General features: G+C 39.4%; 1 protein-coding gene across 1 annotated transcript; it reads left to right on the top strand.

The window, feature by feature from the left end:
* The first annotated feature begins 1103 nt into the window (after positions 1–1103).
* Larp7 (La ribonucleoprotein domain family member 7) lies at positions 1104–15695 on the top strand. Its single transcript, XM_028760454.1, has 13 exons — positions 1104–1254; positions 5047–5231; positions 5333–5433; positions 5515–5598; positions 5687–5851; positions 5926–6019; positions 6095–6448; positions 6526–6673; positions 8223–8347; positions 8957–9081; positions 11012–11171; positions 11328–11419; positions 15394–15695. Exons 2-13 carry the CDS (start codon positions 5048–5050, stop codon positions 15472–15474), a joined length of 1713 nt encoding a protein of 570 aa, XP_028616287.1. The 5' UTR covers positions 1104–1254; position 5047; the 3' UTR covers positions 15475–15695.
* The last annotated feature ends 2703 nt before the right edge of the window (positions 15696–18398 follow it).

The raw sequence follows: 18398 nt of genomic DNA on the forward strand, positions 1-18398 counted from the left end.
ATGATCTGGCCAAATTGCACAATCCTGTCCTGGCCTCTGAAATAGCTGGGCAATATACCATCACATCCAGGAAGAAAAATCTCTTGGACAGTGCTGCAGCAGCTACTGTAACTATCCTGTTACTGGTTAAAAATACAAGGTCAAATTTCAAAATCTTGAAATCATCGATGGTGACCTGAATATAGATGCCAAAGTACCACACACATGAGCACACACATATTCAAGTGGTTCGAGGGACATGGCCTGACAACTAGTTAGTTATGAACATTTTAGGTCCTATGTTTGATCTACTACATTAGGAAGTCTGGCTCTGGAACTCGACAAACGGTTCTAATAAGCCCTCTTCAGTGATGGGTGGCTCCCAACCCAGAAACAGTATGAGCAGAGGCCTGATCCCTAAGCAGCACGGGGCGAGGATTGGGTGGCAGTCCTCAGCAATCGGATGTATATGACCTCCTGTTAGGCTGAGGAGAGCTTTCCATGAAGACAGCAGGAAGCCGTGGCATAACCTTGCTTTTAGAGAAAAACTGTTACAGTAGTAGCTCAGAACAGCACTGCCCAAACCAGTAAACTACGAACCAGTTCTCAAACCACGAACGGCTTGTTAAAGCACAAATAACAGTACAAATATCTAAAAGAAACACAGATTTTCTTGCCAAGATTTGACAAATCAAGGTTTTGTGTCACTAAATAATAACGGACCCTTGGTCCTTTGTTTGCCCCTAAAACAACCACAACCGGGATGGGCCTCGCTGGTGACAGCCTCACCCTGCACACTAACGGCGCCTCGTGGGCCGCTTCTCTGGAGGCGAGTCAGTGTCCACATCCTCTCCCAACCGCGCCAAGTCGCCCGGTCTATCCACCCTTTTTGCCTAGAACACCAGAGAGAAAGTCTCCATTTCACCTGCTCAATGACATAAACTCCACTTTCGAATTTCTCCCGCGAACTAGTTTGACGTCATCAAGCAGGGACGCTACCCGCTCAGGCCCGCCGCCGTTCGCAAACCACCAATGGAATTCCGCATCCAAGAGCAGTCTCCGCGCGGCTCTTCCCCCGCTCCAGATCCCGCCCCCGAGATGCGTCGCCTATGACGTCAGCGACGGACAGTGGGCCTCGGACCCGGCCTTCCGTAGTGGGCTGCGAGGAGCGCGTCGCTGGTCGGATGACGCAAATTTCCGCCGACTGCTAGGGTCGGGAGACGGAAAGCGTGGAAGAACACAATCGCTGACCGTGGATCTGGGGACGTGCACAGAGTAAGTCACAAATGGCCTGTAGAGCCTCTCAGACCCGGTGAGGTGTAAACTCCTCTCAGTGCGACCTCCTGAGGTCCACCCTACATCTGTGGTCGGGTCACCCCGCCCCCCTCACCACGGTTCCGTTGGTTTAGCTGCGTACTCTGTGCGCACGCGCAGTTCCGTGGCGGCCCTTGCAATTCCAATTTTAGTACGGAGGGGGCGGGCCGAGCTTGGTTTTGGGGTGTTTGGGGCACGCCCGGCTTCGGGGGCGCAGTCTGTGCGGAAGTAGGGTTGCTTAGAGGACCTGTGGGTACTAGGCAGGTTGTCTGCCCATAGGACATCAGTTGTGAGAACTTGCATTCTAAAATTAAGTATTTCTTTTGCTACTCTTTGATCCTGTCGGCCTTCTATAGAAAACACAGTTGTAGAAGGGGCAAACGATAAATGAGGAATTTAAGTTCTGAGTGCGTTTATGAGAAACTAAGGGAAAATATGGGTGGAAATTTCATTGAAAATGAAGTCCTCAAGAAGTAAGAATACCATTAGTAGTCTTTCGAAGCCGGGTGGTGGTGGGAAGTCAGATGGCTTCGTAAAACATTCACACTAAAAGATTCGTTTGGAGCAAAGTTCCGGGCCACTAGGGGTTTGCCATGACTACAGCTTTGGTTCTCAATCTTTTGGGTACGCTTCTTTTTGTTCATAGCCTGAAATTTTACATGTACTCATGGATTGTGTGTGATTTTACAAGCAAAACCTATGATTATAAAATTCTAAAAAAAAAAAAAACTTTTAATGTTACATGTAGCATAGCTTACTCCCAGATTACCTATGTCATTCACTGTCTTTGAGCAATGTTAACAACTTTGTAACTTGTTGAAAACATAAAGATGAAAACCATGATTGCCCAAGTAAGATGTCATTGTCCTGACCAGTATATGTTAACATTCATTTCAACTTTTTACTGTATATTGATCTGGTCTTTCCTCCTTTATATGGATTTGTCACACTTAAGTTTACCATATTCATTTATACTTGTACAAGCATGGTTTTGCCTTTTTTAAAAAATTTTTGTCTTGTGGGGCTGGAGAGATAGCTCTGCTCTTCCAGAGGTCTTGAGTTCAATTCCCAGCAACCACATGGTGGTTCACAACCATCTGTAATGGAATCCAGTCTCCTCTTCTGGTGTGTCTGAAGGCAGCTACAGTGTACTTATATACATAAAATAAATATATCTTTAAAAAAATTTTAAAGATAGCATCTTATATATTCTTATAACATCTCATGTATTCCTAAGGTTTCTTTAAACTCCCAGAAGTGTCAGGGGCTTCAGATTAAAAATTCCTAGGTCAGAATGTAGTATGAATGGTGATGAAGTGTAGAAGCCTCTACTAAAAGATAGACAGTATAAAAGTCAAACATCAGTGCTTGCTTACCTACCTAGCTTTGACTAAATGACATAACCTTTCAGACTCTCTTTAAATATTGAAAGAAACTACCAAGTAGGGTTGTCAAGATTTCAAACAATGTATATAAACAGCTGGCATTGCTACGCCATAAGTTCTTTGTTCCAAGACTATGGTTTTTGTGGGTGCATATTGTTTGTTTGTTTATTTGGAGGCAGGGTTTCTCTGTGTAGCTCTGAAACTCACTCTGTAGACCAGGCTGGCCACAAACTCAGAGATCCCGAGTGCTGGGATGAAAGTTGTGTGACACCACACCCATTTAACAGTATATTTATGACACCTCAAAAAACCTGATAAGGAATTACTAATGTTGCAAGTTTAGAAATAACCTGTATGGGCTGGAAAGATGGCTCAGCCCTTAAAAGCTAGGCTCACTACCAAAAATATAAGAAGAAACCTTCACAAACCATCTCAGTGTTATAGGCAGGTGAGACAAGTGTCTCTGTAAAGGATAGATGACTTCTACTGCATATTGTAAGCTCATTGTATTCTAATGGCAGTTGTGTAAAACATTAAATGAGGGTAAGAGCCATTTCAAAGATCAGATTGATAGGATTTAGTGAAAGATTGGTAAAAATAACATGGAATCATGTTTTTCACAGCAATTTCTCTCCCCTCCTTTGGTTGTTTGGTTGGTTTTTTGTTTGTTTGTTTTGTTTTTTGTTATATATTTATTTTGTTTATGCGCACACTGTAGCTGTCTTCAGACTCACCAGAAGAGAGCATCAGATCTCATTACAGATGGTTGTAAGCCACCATGTGGTTGCTGGGAATTGGAACTCAGGACCTGTGGAAGAGCGTCAGTGCTCTTAACTGCTGAGCCATCTCTCCAGCCTAAGAGTCTTTTTTAAAACTTATTTAATATATGTGTGTATGTATAAATGTATGTGTGTACACATATGCCACACAAGTTGGAAGAATGCTTTGGATCCCCCTTGGAACCAGAGTTATAAGAGGTTGTGAGCTTTGATGTTAGTGCCAGAAACTGAACCAGTGTTCTCTGCAAAAGCAGTGTAATTAACTTCATCTCTGCAGTCTGCTCCACAGCAGAGTTTTTAAGTGCTTAAATTACATTTTCTTTAATTAATCTTCACAGTAACTCTATTATATAGATAAGATTTGTGTCCGAGTTTTATGGACCACAGAAATGAGAAAACTTGTTCAAAACACAAACAGAATTGGTTTGGTCAACTTGGTGAATTAGTGTTAGCAGTAGTGAGAATAGATAGATTTTGGTTGGAAAGAATACATTTCCTTTGAAATGTGTGGAATGGCAATATAATTATTCATTACTACAGGACCTTGGGAAAGTACAAACAGGGTTAGGAACATAGCAAGGGCTGAGGAATAATTCAGTGGTAAGATGTGGAATGCCATGGGTCTAATTCCTCTCCTAGCATCAAGGAGAAAGACAGACAGACAGACAGACAGACAGACAGTGGGTAAAGATGAGGGAGCTCTATAATCAGAAGGTATAGCCATTTAACCAGCTGGTTTTCTTTAGGCCTGGGGTAGGGAAGCTAAATTGTTCTATAGTTTGTGTGACTTTATGTTTGGTCTGTAACTTGTTCTAAATTGAAGGTGTATTTGATCATCCTGAACTGGAATATGGTAAACTATAAAAGTAACCCTTGTGAGAAACAGGAAGAATGGCCTCTGGGCTAAGACAGTGGACTGATAACTGTGAATGTCTGTGTTTTTGCAGTTCTGTCTGCTCTGCTTTAGATCTAGTGAGAGAAGGTAGTGTAGCTATGGATTCCACTATACCTTACATCAGAGGCTCTCAACCTTCCTTAACGCTGTGACACTTTAATACAGTTCCTCTTGTAGTACTGACCCCCAAGCATACAATTTTGTTGTTGCTTCATGACTAATTTTGCTGTTAGAAGTAGTAATGTAAATATCTGATATGCAGGCTATCTGATATGCAAGCCCCAAAGGTGTCTGACCACAGTTAGCAGTGGAGCTTGCTCTCATCACTGTAGTCTGTATATTTGTTTATACCTTTCCACCTTAGAAAAGAGCTTGAAATGCTTAATACCTTATTTTCAGTATATAGAACAGGTCATTGTTGGGATTAGGCAGACACTGAGCTCATTGGAGCTCCACTTGCATGGTTGATAGGTTGAATTGAAAATTTGAGATGAGGCCTCCAGTTATACAGTATTCACCTTTTTAAAATAAGCTAACAGGTACTTTAAAAATTTCCACTTGCCTAACCGACCAGCTTTTAGAACATACTGTGAAATATGCCAAAATAGACTGAGGGCAGCAGGAAAGGCTCAGGTGGACATGCTCCAGCTGCAGCAGCCTCATCTGGAGCCTCACTCCACTTTTGCCCTTTCAGAATGGAAACTGAAAACCAAAAAACTATGGAAAGCACTGAGAAGAGAAAAGAAGAAAAAAAGAAGCGATCACGGGTTAAACAGGTGCTTGCAGATATTGCTAAGCAGGTGGACTTCTGGTTTGGAGATGCAAACCTTCACAAGGACAGGTTTCTGCGAGAGCAAATTGAAAAATCTAGAGATGGATGTAAGTTTTTCCTAATCTAAGTTCTAATTCATATATAATATAACTTGTGCGTGTGCACAAGTGTTATTTCAATGTAACATCCCATTATCCCCATAAACTAGATGTGGACATTTCTCTTCTGGTGTCTTTTAACAAAATGAAGAAGCTGACAACTGATGGGAAGCTAATAGCCAGAGCACTGAAAAGCTCATCTGTTGTAGAGGTAAAATCCTATTCCATTTTAAGTCATCCACATCCAATTAATTACTGACTTTATTTAGCTTTTTGTTTTGTTTTTATAAAGTTGGACTTAGAAGGGACCAGAATCAGGAGGAAAAAACCCCTAGGTGAGAGACCAAAGGACGAGGAAGAGCGCACGGTATACGTGGTAAGAAATGACACAAGTTTTAATTCTAGTACCATTTATTGATGTAGGAACTTTTAAAAATGTTCATCCCAAGTCTGATTTATTACAGGAGTTACTCCCCAAAAATGTTACACACAGCTGGATTGAGAGAGTGTTTGGGAAATGCGGCAATGTGGTCTACATAAGTATTCCACATTACAAGTCTACTGGGGATCCGAAGGGATTCGCCTTTGTGGAGTTTGAAACAAAAGAGCAAGCAGCAAAAGCCATTGAGGTGCGTACTTCTGTGGGACCCTGTAAAGTAAAGAAACAAGACACAGGAATAACTGAATTTTGCAATCGTTTCAGTTTTTGAACAACCCACCAGAAGAAGCACCCAGAAAGCCTGGCATATTCCCCAAGACAGTGAAAAACAAGCCCATCCCTTCCTTACGAGTAGCTGGTGAGTGCTTACTTAAGTTAGCCTAAGTAAATAATAAGCCGTAACTGTAAATAATAAACCATGACGTTGTTACAGAAGAGAAGAAAAAGAAGAAAAAGAAAAAAGGCAGAATAAAGAAGGAAGAGAGTGTGCAGGCCAAAGAGTCAGCTGTGGATAGCAGTAGCTCTGGTGTGTGTAAAACCATGAAGAGACCAAGGACTGCCTCTGAGGGCTCTGAAGCAGAAACCCCAGAAGCTCCAAAGCAGCCTGCAAAGAAAAAGAAAAAGCGGGACAAGGCTGAAATATCGAGCTTACCTGAAGTCAGGGCAGGGAAGAGGGAAAGAAGCAGCGCCGACGAAGACTGTCTAGTCCCAAGGCCAAAAGCAAAGAAAAGGGCTCAGAAGGATGGCTCTGGCCAAGCCACTTCTGAAGTCTCCAAGGAGAGCAGAGGTACCGTGCATGGCAGTAGGGTTACACAAATGTTTTAGCTACTTCACAACAAGGATCTTACGGAAATCTTTTTCTAGACTTAGAACTATGCTCTACGGAGGAGGAGAAGGAGACAGGAGATGGAAAAGGTGACTCGCTCTCAAAGGTGAAGAGAAAGCATAAGAAGAAACATAAGGAGAGACACAAGATGGGCGAGGAGGTTATACCATTGAGAGTGCTGTCCAAGTAAGTGCCCATTCCCCGTGGCCACGGACACAGCTCCATCACCATTGCTAAAGTGCAATTCCAATTTCTATTCAACAGAGTTGCATATTAGCAACAGTGACGGCCTTGGTCTATCTAAGCAGCACAATGAAGGTTAAGTAGGAGCCACCACACTCAAACATGGAAGCACTTATTTTTAAAGGCACAGCAAGGGCCTCCATGTTAAAGTAAAGGAGGCCCCTTAAGCAAACTTCAGTGAGGTTTACAAAGACATGAGAATACAAAGGAAAACTTACCATCACCAAAACATGGAAGCACTTACTTTCTTAGTTCCAAAGCAAGTACAACCACGTTTAAGTGATGGGAAGCCCAGTCTTTTTAACTCCATTAACCGACAGCATTTTAAAGAAAAAGTTGGCCAGTTTTGAAGACACCCCCACTGAAACATGGAAGCACTTGCTTTTTTTTAACACAGCAGGTAATCCCATGTTAAAGCAGAGGGGACTCCCATCAGACTCTAAAAGTGAGCTTTTCCACTCCCAAAAGAGTACCTTGAATTCACTTCTACTAAAACATGGAAGCACTTACTCTTTAATGAGACAGAAAGCATTCCCATGTTAAAGTTGAAGGGAACCCACCCACCAGGCAACTTGCTAAAATAGAAGCGCAATCCCATGGGAAAGGGTTCAGAACCCAGGTTCCAGAAATATTCTTTACCTTGGTGGGTGAGCGGCTTCCAAAGAGCCTTGTCCTCTCCTTGGAGGGTGAAGGACAGTAACTTTAGACCACTTGTATTTATACTGCTCTTAACTCCTGAATTCCTTTTGGCTTCTGTCTCAGAGAATCATTACAAGACCCTTTGTTATTTTAATGTATCAGCTCTCAGGGAAAGTAGATCCTGGGGGTTCTGGGTAGGTCTGGATTTTTTTTTTCCTTTTTTGAAGTAAACAGATGTCAATGTTAACTGTTAAAACCATTACCACAAGATATCCTCCGCTTTAAAAAAAAAAATCTCCTATCAGCCCGTTTGATGGCACAGATTAGGGTAACAATGAGCGCTCCCACAGAGCCAGGAGGTGCATTGTGCTTCTCTGGGGGAGTCCTAGCTGTTTGAAGAGACATCTACATGTTAAATGTATGTAAATAAATAAATTGCTTCCATGGGGTGTTTTTTTCTTCTTAGAAATTCCTTTAGATTCAAGTAAATCCTAAGGAATGTTAGCTCTCAAATTGGAAGCAATTTGAGAAATCTTATTTTAATCTCTTACTTTTCCCCCAAGTTGCCTGATTTAGTGATTGTTACTTAAGGGAGTAACTGAAAAGTGATTTTACAATTAAATATTAGAAACAACTAGGAAACTCAAGCACTTTCCTTGAGTGTTAAGGAAGAAAAACTTCGTTTGTGTGTTTACTAGATAGATTTATGGTGTAACAAACAGTGTAAATATATGCCTTAGAAGAAGAGAAAGCTGGAAAGACTTGGAGTTACTGTGAACAACTTCATTTAGATAACGTCAGATTTCTAATTGAGTCATCTTGTCACTGTAGTAGCTCAATTTTTGTTTTGCAGGACTGAATGGATGGATTTGAAGAAAGAGTATTTGGCACTGCAAAAAGCTAGCATGGCTTCTCTAAAAAAAACAATAGCTCAAATAAAATTGGAGTCGGAAATGGAAACAGACTGTAAAGCGCCTAGTAAGTCTGCAGCAGGGAATGGAAAGAGTAAAGGTCATATAGTGGCATTTGGTTATTTACACATTAGTCTATGAATATTTTCAGGGGTGGTTTTATTTTGGCGAGAGAGTGGCTTCCCTAATTTTAAGTGGACCATCACCCCCCCAAAAAAAAATGTTTTAAGAAAAGAAAAAATGTGGAGGTTTATGCTTATTCTTTCCATACATTACCTGCAAGCTGACTCTCAGAGTGCCTGGAGGTAGGCATGGCAGCAGTTTTAGTGGATGGAGTGCACCAAGCAGGAATGTGTTACAACACTGTTCTCGTTCGTTGTAGTGTTAGTAAAGATTTTAAGTTCTTATAAACTATACTATAAATTCTCGCATTTGAATAGTATACTTTGAATTTTCTTATGTTTATATTGATGAATATTCAGGTTTTATTCTTTGGTTTAGCGGTATAATGCCTTTTATTCCATGTTGATTCCAGTGAGCAGTGTGATTCCTTAATATTAGTTTACAGTTCTGAGTTCCTTAAATTGGCCTGAGAAGTCACTGCTGCTGTTGTAGAATAGTACTCCTTGTGTGAAGTGTCAGGGGAAGGTTACCTCTGCCTCCTTCCTCTTCACAGCAGCAGGCAGTGCTCAAGAGTGCTCCACCCAGGAGAAGGTGAGTGCACAAGGCCCACAGTTCGTGACTGGAGTGATTGTGAAGATCTTGAGTGCAGAGCCTCTACCTGGCAGGAAACAAGTCAAGGTAATATTTATGAACCCTGCGTGAAATGTTTTCAAAATAGCATGGAAAACAAAACAACTCCAGTAAGAATGTGTACCTCTCTGATAAACTACGTGTAGAGTCCATGCTAACTCTGATAACTGGTAGGTTTATTCTAAATACCAAAGTTCCTCAGGAAGTAAGGCATGCATCAAACAGCCTGAATACCTTTCTTTCTTGTTTCACTAATGGCTGGTGTCTGTGTAGTTCAGTGGAGAATGATATAGTGATTCTAACTTGGACTTGTTGAAATAATATAATATCTTTTCAATATTATGCTTTGAAAGAGTTTTTCTGTTTATAAAGATATTTGGTACCATTTTTTTCTTTGTTGGTTGACAGGTTTTTTTCAAGACAGGCTTTCTCTGTGTATCCATGGCTGTCCTTGAACTCACTCTGTAGAATAAGCTGTATTTGCCAATCCCAAATTCTATTAGCCTACATCTGAAAATATGGTAACAATACACAATTTAGATTAATTACCTGAACAGACGTCAGTAAGCAAATGCTTTGCAAGCATGGATGCCTGGATTCAGTAGCAAGCACACAAAGGAGGATTTTGTAAAGCAACAGTTGAAAGTTCTGTAGTAATTACTTAGTTTTTCTGAAACAAAATCTGAGCTCTGTTGCTTGTTTGTAACTGATTACCAGATTAGTTTGTCACTATAAGGATTTTAAATTAGGAGATCAGCCTGACTTTATAATGAGTAAATAGTAAATATCTTTTGAACTGTAGTATCAAAACTATCTGAAAAATCGGTTATAAAAGTCTTATCACTAATAGGAAATACATTACAATTTCATCAACATACTACAGACTAGTCTCTTGCTATGTATCTTACTTAGTAATGATTAACTAGATAAAAAAGTTGGAAGATTCCCAGGTCTGATTCTCTCCAGTCCAGTCCTTTTTTTTTTTTCTTGATTGATTGAGGAAACATTCTTCAGTAAGAGTGTTCTTATATTACAGAATATTGTGTATTAAGGGTGAGTTTCTGTCTTCTAAAGATCCATAAATCTCTATTATCCTTTACAATTAAGTAATACTACAATATTTTCTCTATTAGTAGTATTTTAAAATACTACTAATTTTATCCTACAATGTCTAAAATCTCCTCAATTTTTTCTATGACATTTTAAGGGAATTTTAATTCTTGTGCCTAGAAAATTTTCTTCTTAATTAATCAGGGTTTCTTTATTTCTTTAGTTTTAATGAGTGAAATTTAACAATAAAATTACTGTGACATTCCTGCATAAATGCATTGTGTTCTGTGGCAAACCTGGTGTGAGAAAAAAATTGATTAAGAATGCAGGAATCTCCTTAATTAGCCCTCACAGCAGGTGTTATAGGTAAAACTCTTGCTGGGTGACCTCAGCTTGCTTAAAAAAGGTTACTTAGGTATTTTATCTAAAACTGAGAGTTGTTGGGCTGTGTTGCAGTAAACCTACCCAAGAACCCTAGGGTTTCTGTTGGTTATTGTAAAATGGTGAAAGCTGGTTCTCTGTGTTCTAAGTCACACGTGGTGTTGTGTAGATGAGTGAGACTCAACTTCTCCAATCCTATCTTTCTTTTATTTTAATCTTCCTGGTTCTAACCTCCTTCTGGCTTGCTGAGGGCTGAGCCATTTGTATACCACTCTTCAAATCTTGCCCTTAGCCGATCCCCTTGTCAGTTCATATTTTAAAGACACATCCAAGAGGATGAGCTACAGTAATTTACGATGAGTTGTTAAATTGCTTCTCATTTTTGTGTAAATCTATTTGTAGAGTATTTCTGTATGTTTTATATATTTACCCATCAACTACAAAGTAGCTTGATAGACTACATTTTAACAACCTCAGTGGTTACATTCATTTATTGTCAAACATCATAAGTGTGGTTTTTAAGTTTTCATACATCTTTTCCATATAGGATATTTTAGCCACAATCTCAGAAGTTGTTTACATTGATTTGCTGGAAGGTGATACTGAATGCCATGCCCGATTCAAAACCCCGGAGGATGCTCAGGCAGTCATGAATGCACAGACTGAAATTAGAAAGAAGCACTGTTGGAACCTGGAGGTCCTTTCTGGTAAAACCTGATTGTGTTTCTAGTAAACAGTTTTATTGGGACTTATTTTACTAGTTCTGCATTGGGCCAATGGAACTAACTTTCTTCCCCCAACTGGTGCTGGTGAGGTGTAGAGTGTGTATCACTGTGTGATCCGAGCTTTTGCTTCTTTTTAAGGTGATCACGAGCAGAGGTACTGGCAGAAGATTTTGGTAGATAGACAGGCCAAACTTAATCAACCTCGGGAAAAGAAAAGAGGCACAGAAAAGGTAAGGGGAATGGTTATATGCATCTCCTGACAGTAATAAATGAGGATAAATTCACTTTGGGTTTCCTATTAGAGAGTGCTGCTTCAGACTGAAAAAGAATACAGATTTTTCCTCCTTTCGAAGTGGATGAAATTAAGATCCTTTACTCACAAGGATCCATAATTGTAATTGCATTTTAAATATACTTGGTCCTGATTTGGAGCTTCTGGGTTTTGTAGATTGAGGATAAGTGCCTGTAGAAAGATTATCTTCTGTACAGGCATGGTACATGTATGGTTTCTGATGGCAATGTGAAACTTTACAATTTTTATGATAATAAGTGGCCAGAGCAAACGGAAATAATTAAAACAAACTGGGCTGGAGAGATGACTCAGAGGTTACGAGCACTGACTGCTCTTCCAGAGGTCCTGAGTTCAATTCCCAGCAACCACATGGTGGCTCGCAACCATCTGTAATGGGATCTGATGCCCACTTCTGGTGTGTCTGAAGACAACTACAGTGTATTTACATACATAGAATAAATAAATCTTTTTTAAAAATTAAAACAAACTGATTCATTCAACAATTTTATTTCTATGATAATTAATGTAATATGTTGCTCACTGAGAATGACATTTATTCTTTGAAAGCAGGTGATTATTCTTTTAAATATTGTTGTAGTCAAAGTGCTTAGAGTAGACTGTTAAGAACTTTGAAAGACCTGGTTCAGATTTCCCATGCATATTGGCTTGGTGTGTTTTTCATCTTCCTCTTTTGGCATTTCTGATGATTGACAGGACATTTGCTACTGTTGATCTTTGTCAAGTTTTTTTTCTTCAATGGAGACTGTTCTTGCTGAGATGGGGAGGCCTCTTCCTTCCTTGGGGCTTTTTCTCCTTGAAGGTGTGAATTTCAAAACTTGTTAGAGATATTCAGATGTTAATGTCAGTAATCTAGAACAGATAAGTGATATTTATTCTTCTAATTGGTGTGAAGGTTTGTTTGAATTGGCTATACTTTTTTAAACTGGTAATTAAAACTTTTAATTTTAGAAATTGATTAATATTCCTCTTAGTTTTGAGCAAAAAAATAAACATTGTCTATCGTATTTTATAAAATTAAGCTGGATAACAACAACAAAACAGTTCCTCTTTCCAAGTTAATATGCTTCATTATCAGGGTTGTGAGCATGATCTAGGTAGGAACAACTGAAGCTAGCTGACTTCACAGATTAAAATTCAATGGAGCTGCCACTCAGCTAGAAGAGAGAGAACCACAACTAACCCGTTTGCTGATCTAACTTGTTTTCTGGTGCTGGAGGTTGAGCTCAGCTCCTTAAGGGTGTTAAAGAATGCTTACTCTGCCACTGTGGACTGCCTACCAGAGCTGATGCTCTCGCTCTTGGTGCTCCTGCAAATAGAGTAATAGGCCTGAAGAATGCATTCCCCCGTTCTCCCTTAGCTAGCTTATAAGCAATGCCAGTGTGGCACAGAAGACTAAACCAGGTAGCTTTCACATCTACTAAAGAGAACCCAGAAGTGCAACAATCTAGGCTAAAGTAATGGGAATTATTAAGTATATAGAAAACAATGGCAAAATCTCAGTGATTCTTACATAATTCCTTCCTGATATGACAGCTCATTGTTTCCATGAGTGAAGGACAGAAAGAAGATAAGTAAATCAGTAAAAAGTGTATATACTTTCTGCACAAGTGTTTACATGTGACAATCAGGCACATGTAAATGAATTCACAAAGGATTATGAATATAAGGAAGTTATGACTTGTTTTTTCTGCCCCAGGTCTTGGTGGGATGTGCTTTAACTTTGACTTCTTATTAAGTCAAGAATCTGCCAGGCCTTAAGGTGCTAGGGGAGTGCTCTTCAGGTGTTTAAATATTCTTTAATTATTTTAATTATATTTTTAAATTTCATGTGGATGTGTCTGCCACAGCATGCGTGTGGAAGTTAAAGGACAGCTTGTTCTCTACCTCTACCCTGGAGGGTCCCACGGATGGAACTCCGGTTAGGCTTTAAAGGACGTGCCCTTATCCCAGAGGCATCTCCCGCCACCCACATTTTTTAGATGTTTGACTTTGTTTTTAATCAATATGGACTTTCACTGGAATTACTGCTGGATTTTACCCAGCTAAAGGCAGAATTCCTCTTTGGGAACATATTATTAGTGTGCTAGGCTAGCCAGAATTTTTATTCTTGCCATTTGTAGACAGTGTTTTAATTGAATCCTGTCATGGCCTCCTGTCTTCAGGTATGACATCAGATTTGATTCATGGATTGAGTGACACAAGGTTCCTTGTATCTCATGCTGCCTCAAGCTCACTGTGTAGCTGAGAAAGGCCTTGCACTTCTGATCCCCTAAAGCTAAGCTAGAGCTTTTTGTTCTGCTAAGGAAACTTTTTGCTGGCTGCCTGCACCTGCAGTCCCAGCTACTCAGGAGGCAGATGAGTGATCTTCAGGCCAGATTGGCTTACAAAGAGACCCACTGCAAAAAAGCAATAGCAACTGCTTCAATCTGTTGTCTTCTGTGTTTTAAAAAAAAAAAAAAAAACCTTATTTTCTCTTTTTAAAAAGTACATATTCTTGTAATTTATATAATATGTAATGTATATTTTATTTGTAGTGTTTTATCCTAATTTTTCATTTGTAAAGCAAATTTTAAGCTTTTAGACGGTGTAATTGGCACAAAAGAACTGTAACATAAGGTAGATGTGGTAAGGTCACCCTGGTCTCCATTGTGAGTTCCAGAACAGCCAAGGCTATAACAAAACAAAAAAGAAAAAGAATTCTGTATATTAGAGATAGAGTGAAAAAAAAATAAGCCTGGTGTGGTGGTGCACACCTTAAATGCCAGGACTCAGGGCAGCCTGGTCTATATAGTAAGTTACAGGCCAAACAGAATTACAAAGTAAGACTTACTCAAAATAAATAGACAGACATATAGACAGATATGCTGGGCATGGTGTCACATAATTTTTATCCTAGTATTCTAGGGACATAAGCAGGTGGATCTCTTGAGTTAAAGGCCATCATGATCTGCAGAGCAAGTTCCAGGACAGCCAGGGATGCACAAACCCTATCTCAAAAAAAAAAAAAAAAATAGGAGCTGGAGAGATGAGAGATGGCTCAGCGGTCAAGAGCACTGACTGCTCTTCCAGAGGTCCTGAGTTCAATTCCCAGCAACCACATGGTGGCTCACAACCATCTGTAGTGGGATCCCGGGCCCTCTACTGGTATGTCTGAAGACAGCCATAGTGTACTCATACATAAAATAAATCTTTTTTTAAAAAAAGTACTACTAATAATAATTTAGTGTACAGAACTGCTATGAACTATAGTCCTATCACTCTGCTTGAATTATCCTTCCAGTAAACAGTTTGTTTTTTGTTTTTTGTTTTTTGCCTTTTTTATTTGTTTTTCTGAGAACAGGGTCCCACTGTGTGATGTAGGCTAGCCTTGAACTCACAGAGATCCCTCTGCTATTGGAGTGCTGGGATTAAAGAGATAAATCACCATGCCTGGCTAATAAACAATATGTAAAGCAAACTGAGAAGTACACAGCCCAGAAACATGACATCTCATTCAAATCATATATAAATCTTTAATCACAGTTTAATTAAGGGTCTCACAGCATTTAGTCTTAGTAACTAATATCCAAGTCCAGGTAATATACAGAGTCATGCTAAGGTGTGGCTTTTCCTAAGGAAGGCTAATGACAGTGAGTGACATGTCAGTGAGAGAGCTGAACAGTGAACCGTAATCGGAGGGGGGTGAAGGTTCCTAAAAGTTAAGGTCTATTTCATAAAAAAATCTTCCAGCTTTCTGTAAATTGATTTGATCTAAACATAACAATTTCATTTATCTTTCTACCTCAGCTTTTAAAAGTGTTCCTCAGCCTGATAGTGGTAAGGCTTTCAGAGTGATGCTTGTTTTTCATTTTGGAATTCCCAAGACATTCTAATTTCTCACCTTCTCTCTAGCTAATCACCAAAGCTGAGAAGATTAGACTGGTTAAAACTCAGCAAGCCAGTCAGCATATTCGATTCTCTGAGTATGACTGAGAAGACTGGGGCTTCCCCTGCTGAAGAGTTCTTAGTACCAGGCTGCTTGATGGATGTTGTGCTGAGATCTGCATTAGAAAAGAAAAGGAAAAACCTTGGCTCCTCGGTGTGTCAATAAGACTTCTCTAATGACAAGTGCAGTGTATGTCAAATTTTTTTCTTGTTGAAATTATGCAAGTCAACTTCAGATGATTTCATAAATAAATGTGTTTTGAACATAATTGTTTTGTTTTTATTTTCAAAATAAATATATAATTGCAAAAATAAAAATGCAGGGTTATCAGATACAAACTAACTGTAACTTTTTAGATTTTCCCTTCTGTTTTTTTCTCATCTTTCCTTCCTTTAAGCAGCAGACTGTACCAAATATTTCTTATTAAGATGTTGAATTTTAAAAGCATTGAGTTTCTCATAAATAGACATTTTAATTAGATGATGTGTCAGGTACTGTGAGCTTAGAGGGAGTCTGAGAATCGACCTTAAAAGAAAACAGAAGTCTTATTTTTCTAGAAATTAGCAAGATTCAGGTAATTAACTCGTTTCCAGAAGCGTATTTACAATACCCATGAAGGACTGCCATCCTAGACATCATCAGAATCTCCTGAAAGTGTTCTATGTTTGTTTCCCAGGCAATGCACTATTACTGCTTCCATTGCCTATAGGAGTGGCAGTTTCTATGCACTGCATGCAGCCTGTGGTCAGGCCTCTTCTGTCACTAACCCACAGGGAGGGCCACTGGCTAGGGAACAACAGCTGATCACTTCCACATATAAGTACCCTGGCAAGTTGCCTGTCCCTTCTTTTTCCTCTGCGGGGTGATTTTATATGCATAAACATGATTTTCTATGTCTATATAAACAGTTGTTTCTGTATTATACTCTCTGAGGCTTATAACTAAAGGAGCTCCGTAGTAACAGATTGACCACTTAGGACTGGATGTGATGGAAGCTGAGGCTGGTGGATCTCTGTAGGTTCAAGGCCAGCCTAATCAGAGTTCTAGGACAGCTGGAGTTACATAGAGACTCTCTCAAAGAAGAATTGAACATTTACTGTGGAATATCTTTGGATGTTGCTATAGCCTAGGGAAACACTAACAAAACAGGTTTGTTTGTTTGTTTGTTTTTTCTCATGAAACCTGTATTGTATATAAAAACAAAGTTTTATAAATGAAAGCTTGTTAGAAAGTGTATTTCTGGGAACCTGGCAAGATGGTTCAGTGGGTAAAAAGATCTCTTGTTGCAGAGCATGATCTTAGTTCAGTCCCTGAAACCCACATGATGGAGAGCCCCATTCCTACATCCAAGTACTTCCCCCGTCACAAACATACTTTCAAAAAGGTACCAGCCATACATGTGGTACAGATGCATGCAAAGCATATGTATAAAGATAAGTTGTAGACTATGTCCAGAAATCTTTTTAGATGTCATTTTAAGAGAACTGGGCTTGGTGATACACACCTTTAATCCCAGCTCTCAGGAAGCAGAGATGGGTGTATTTCTGTGAATTAGAAAGTAGCCTACTCTATATAGCAAGTCCTAAGCCAGCCAAGATTAAACACAGTGAGACCTTGTCTCAAAAACAAAATTTTAAAAAGGTAGTCTTTTTATATTGGAATAATAACCTGTCTAGTGGGCCAAATAGATTAGGCAGGGGTTTAATTTAGTGCTGTTTTATTTTTTAGTTATGTGTGTATATTTCTTTGACTCTTTTTGTCTTGCTGTGGACTCCTGGCTGACCTTGAGATCACAGTATTCTGTCTGCCCTTGCCTCTACTTAGAATTACAGTTACGTGCTCCTGTGCCCAACTTTGTATTAGATTTTGATTGGACAACGTTGATTCAGAGGAAATATATATATACAACTGGAATTGATGTCAGTATTGACTGTCTGATTATATTGATAGTTACTGAATCAAACGAGAGTATCCAAAACCACTTGAAAAGGCTTAGTTGATGTAGAGTTACAGGGAACTATTTTGTGCTTACATTCCATTGATTTCCTTCCTTCCTTCCTTCCTTCTTTGTTTTATCATATATGTCTGAATGCACACACATGAGCATGTGAGGATCAGAGGACAACTTTTCAGCATCAGTTCTCTGTACCCACCATGGTTTCAGGCATCTCCCGGGTTGTCAGGCTTGTACAGCAGACATTCCTCCTGCCGAGCCATCTTACCAGCCCTTAGTTTTTTGACATAACCTTTGACCTGCAATTGATTTGGGCTTAATGTCCATACACCTCTATTACTATACAGAAGTCATCTTGATACATGGCTTGGGATGTAGCTCTGTCATAGAGTACTTACTTGATGTGGGCCAGACAGATCTCTAAAAACACAAAGATTTGAATAATTTATTGTGCAGAATTAATAAGCATGGGGACCCTAAAGAGATGGCTGCAGTGTTTGAGTGTTCCTACTGCTCTTTCAGAAGACCTGAGTTTGGTTCCCAGCACCCACATTGGGCAGCTGAGAACTGTTCTTCCAGCTTTGAGAAGATCTGATGCATCTGGCTTCCAAAGGTACCTGTACTCTCATGAACACACACACACACACTCAGAGAGAGAGAGAGAGAGAGAGAGAGAAAGAGAGAGAGAGAGAGAGAGAGAGAGAGAGGAAATTAAAAATGAACATTGACTTATATTCCTATCTAGTCCTTATTTTAATACAAAAAAAATATGTAATAAAACTGGATGAGCATTTCAAACTTAATCATGAGAGTAGATGGGGTAGCTAAAGAAGTCAGGATGTAGTTACTTAATGAGATTTTGAATGTAATGTGAATGACTGGTCAAATAATTTTCATTTTATACACCTTAACCCAAAGTATTGGAAAATCTTGTCTTTTTCCTCCATTCAAATCTCAGATTATAAAATGAAATATAAAAGGACTATAATTTAAGCCAACTGTCAATGTTGCAGACCT

This window comes from Grammomys surdaster, unplaced genomic scaffold (assembly GCF_004785775.1).
Source record: "Grammomys surdaster isolate TR1022 unplaced genomic scaffold, NIH_TR_1.0 126531, whole genome shotgun sequence".
Lineage (NCBI taxonomy): Eukaryota > Metazoa > Chordata > Mammalia > Rodentia > Muridae > Grammomys > Grammomys surdaster.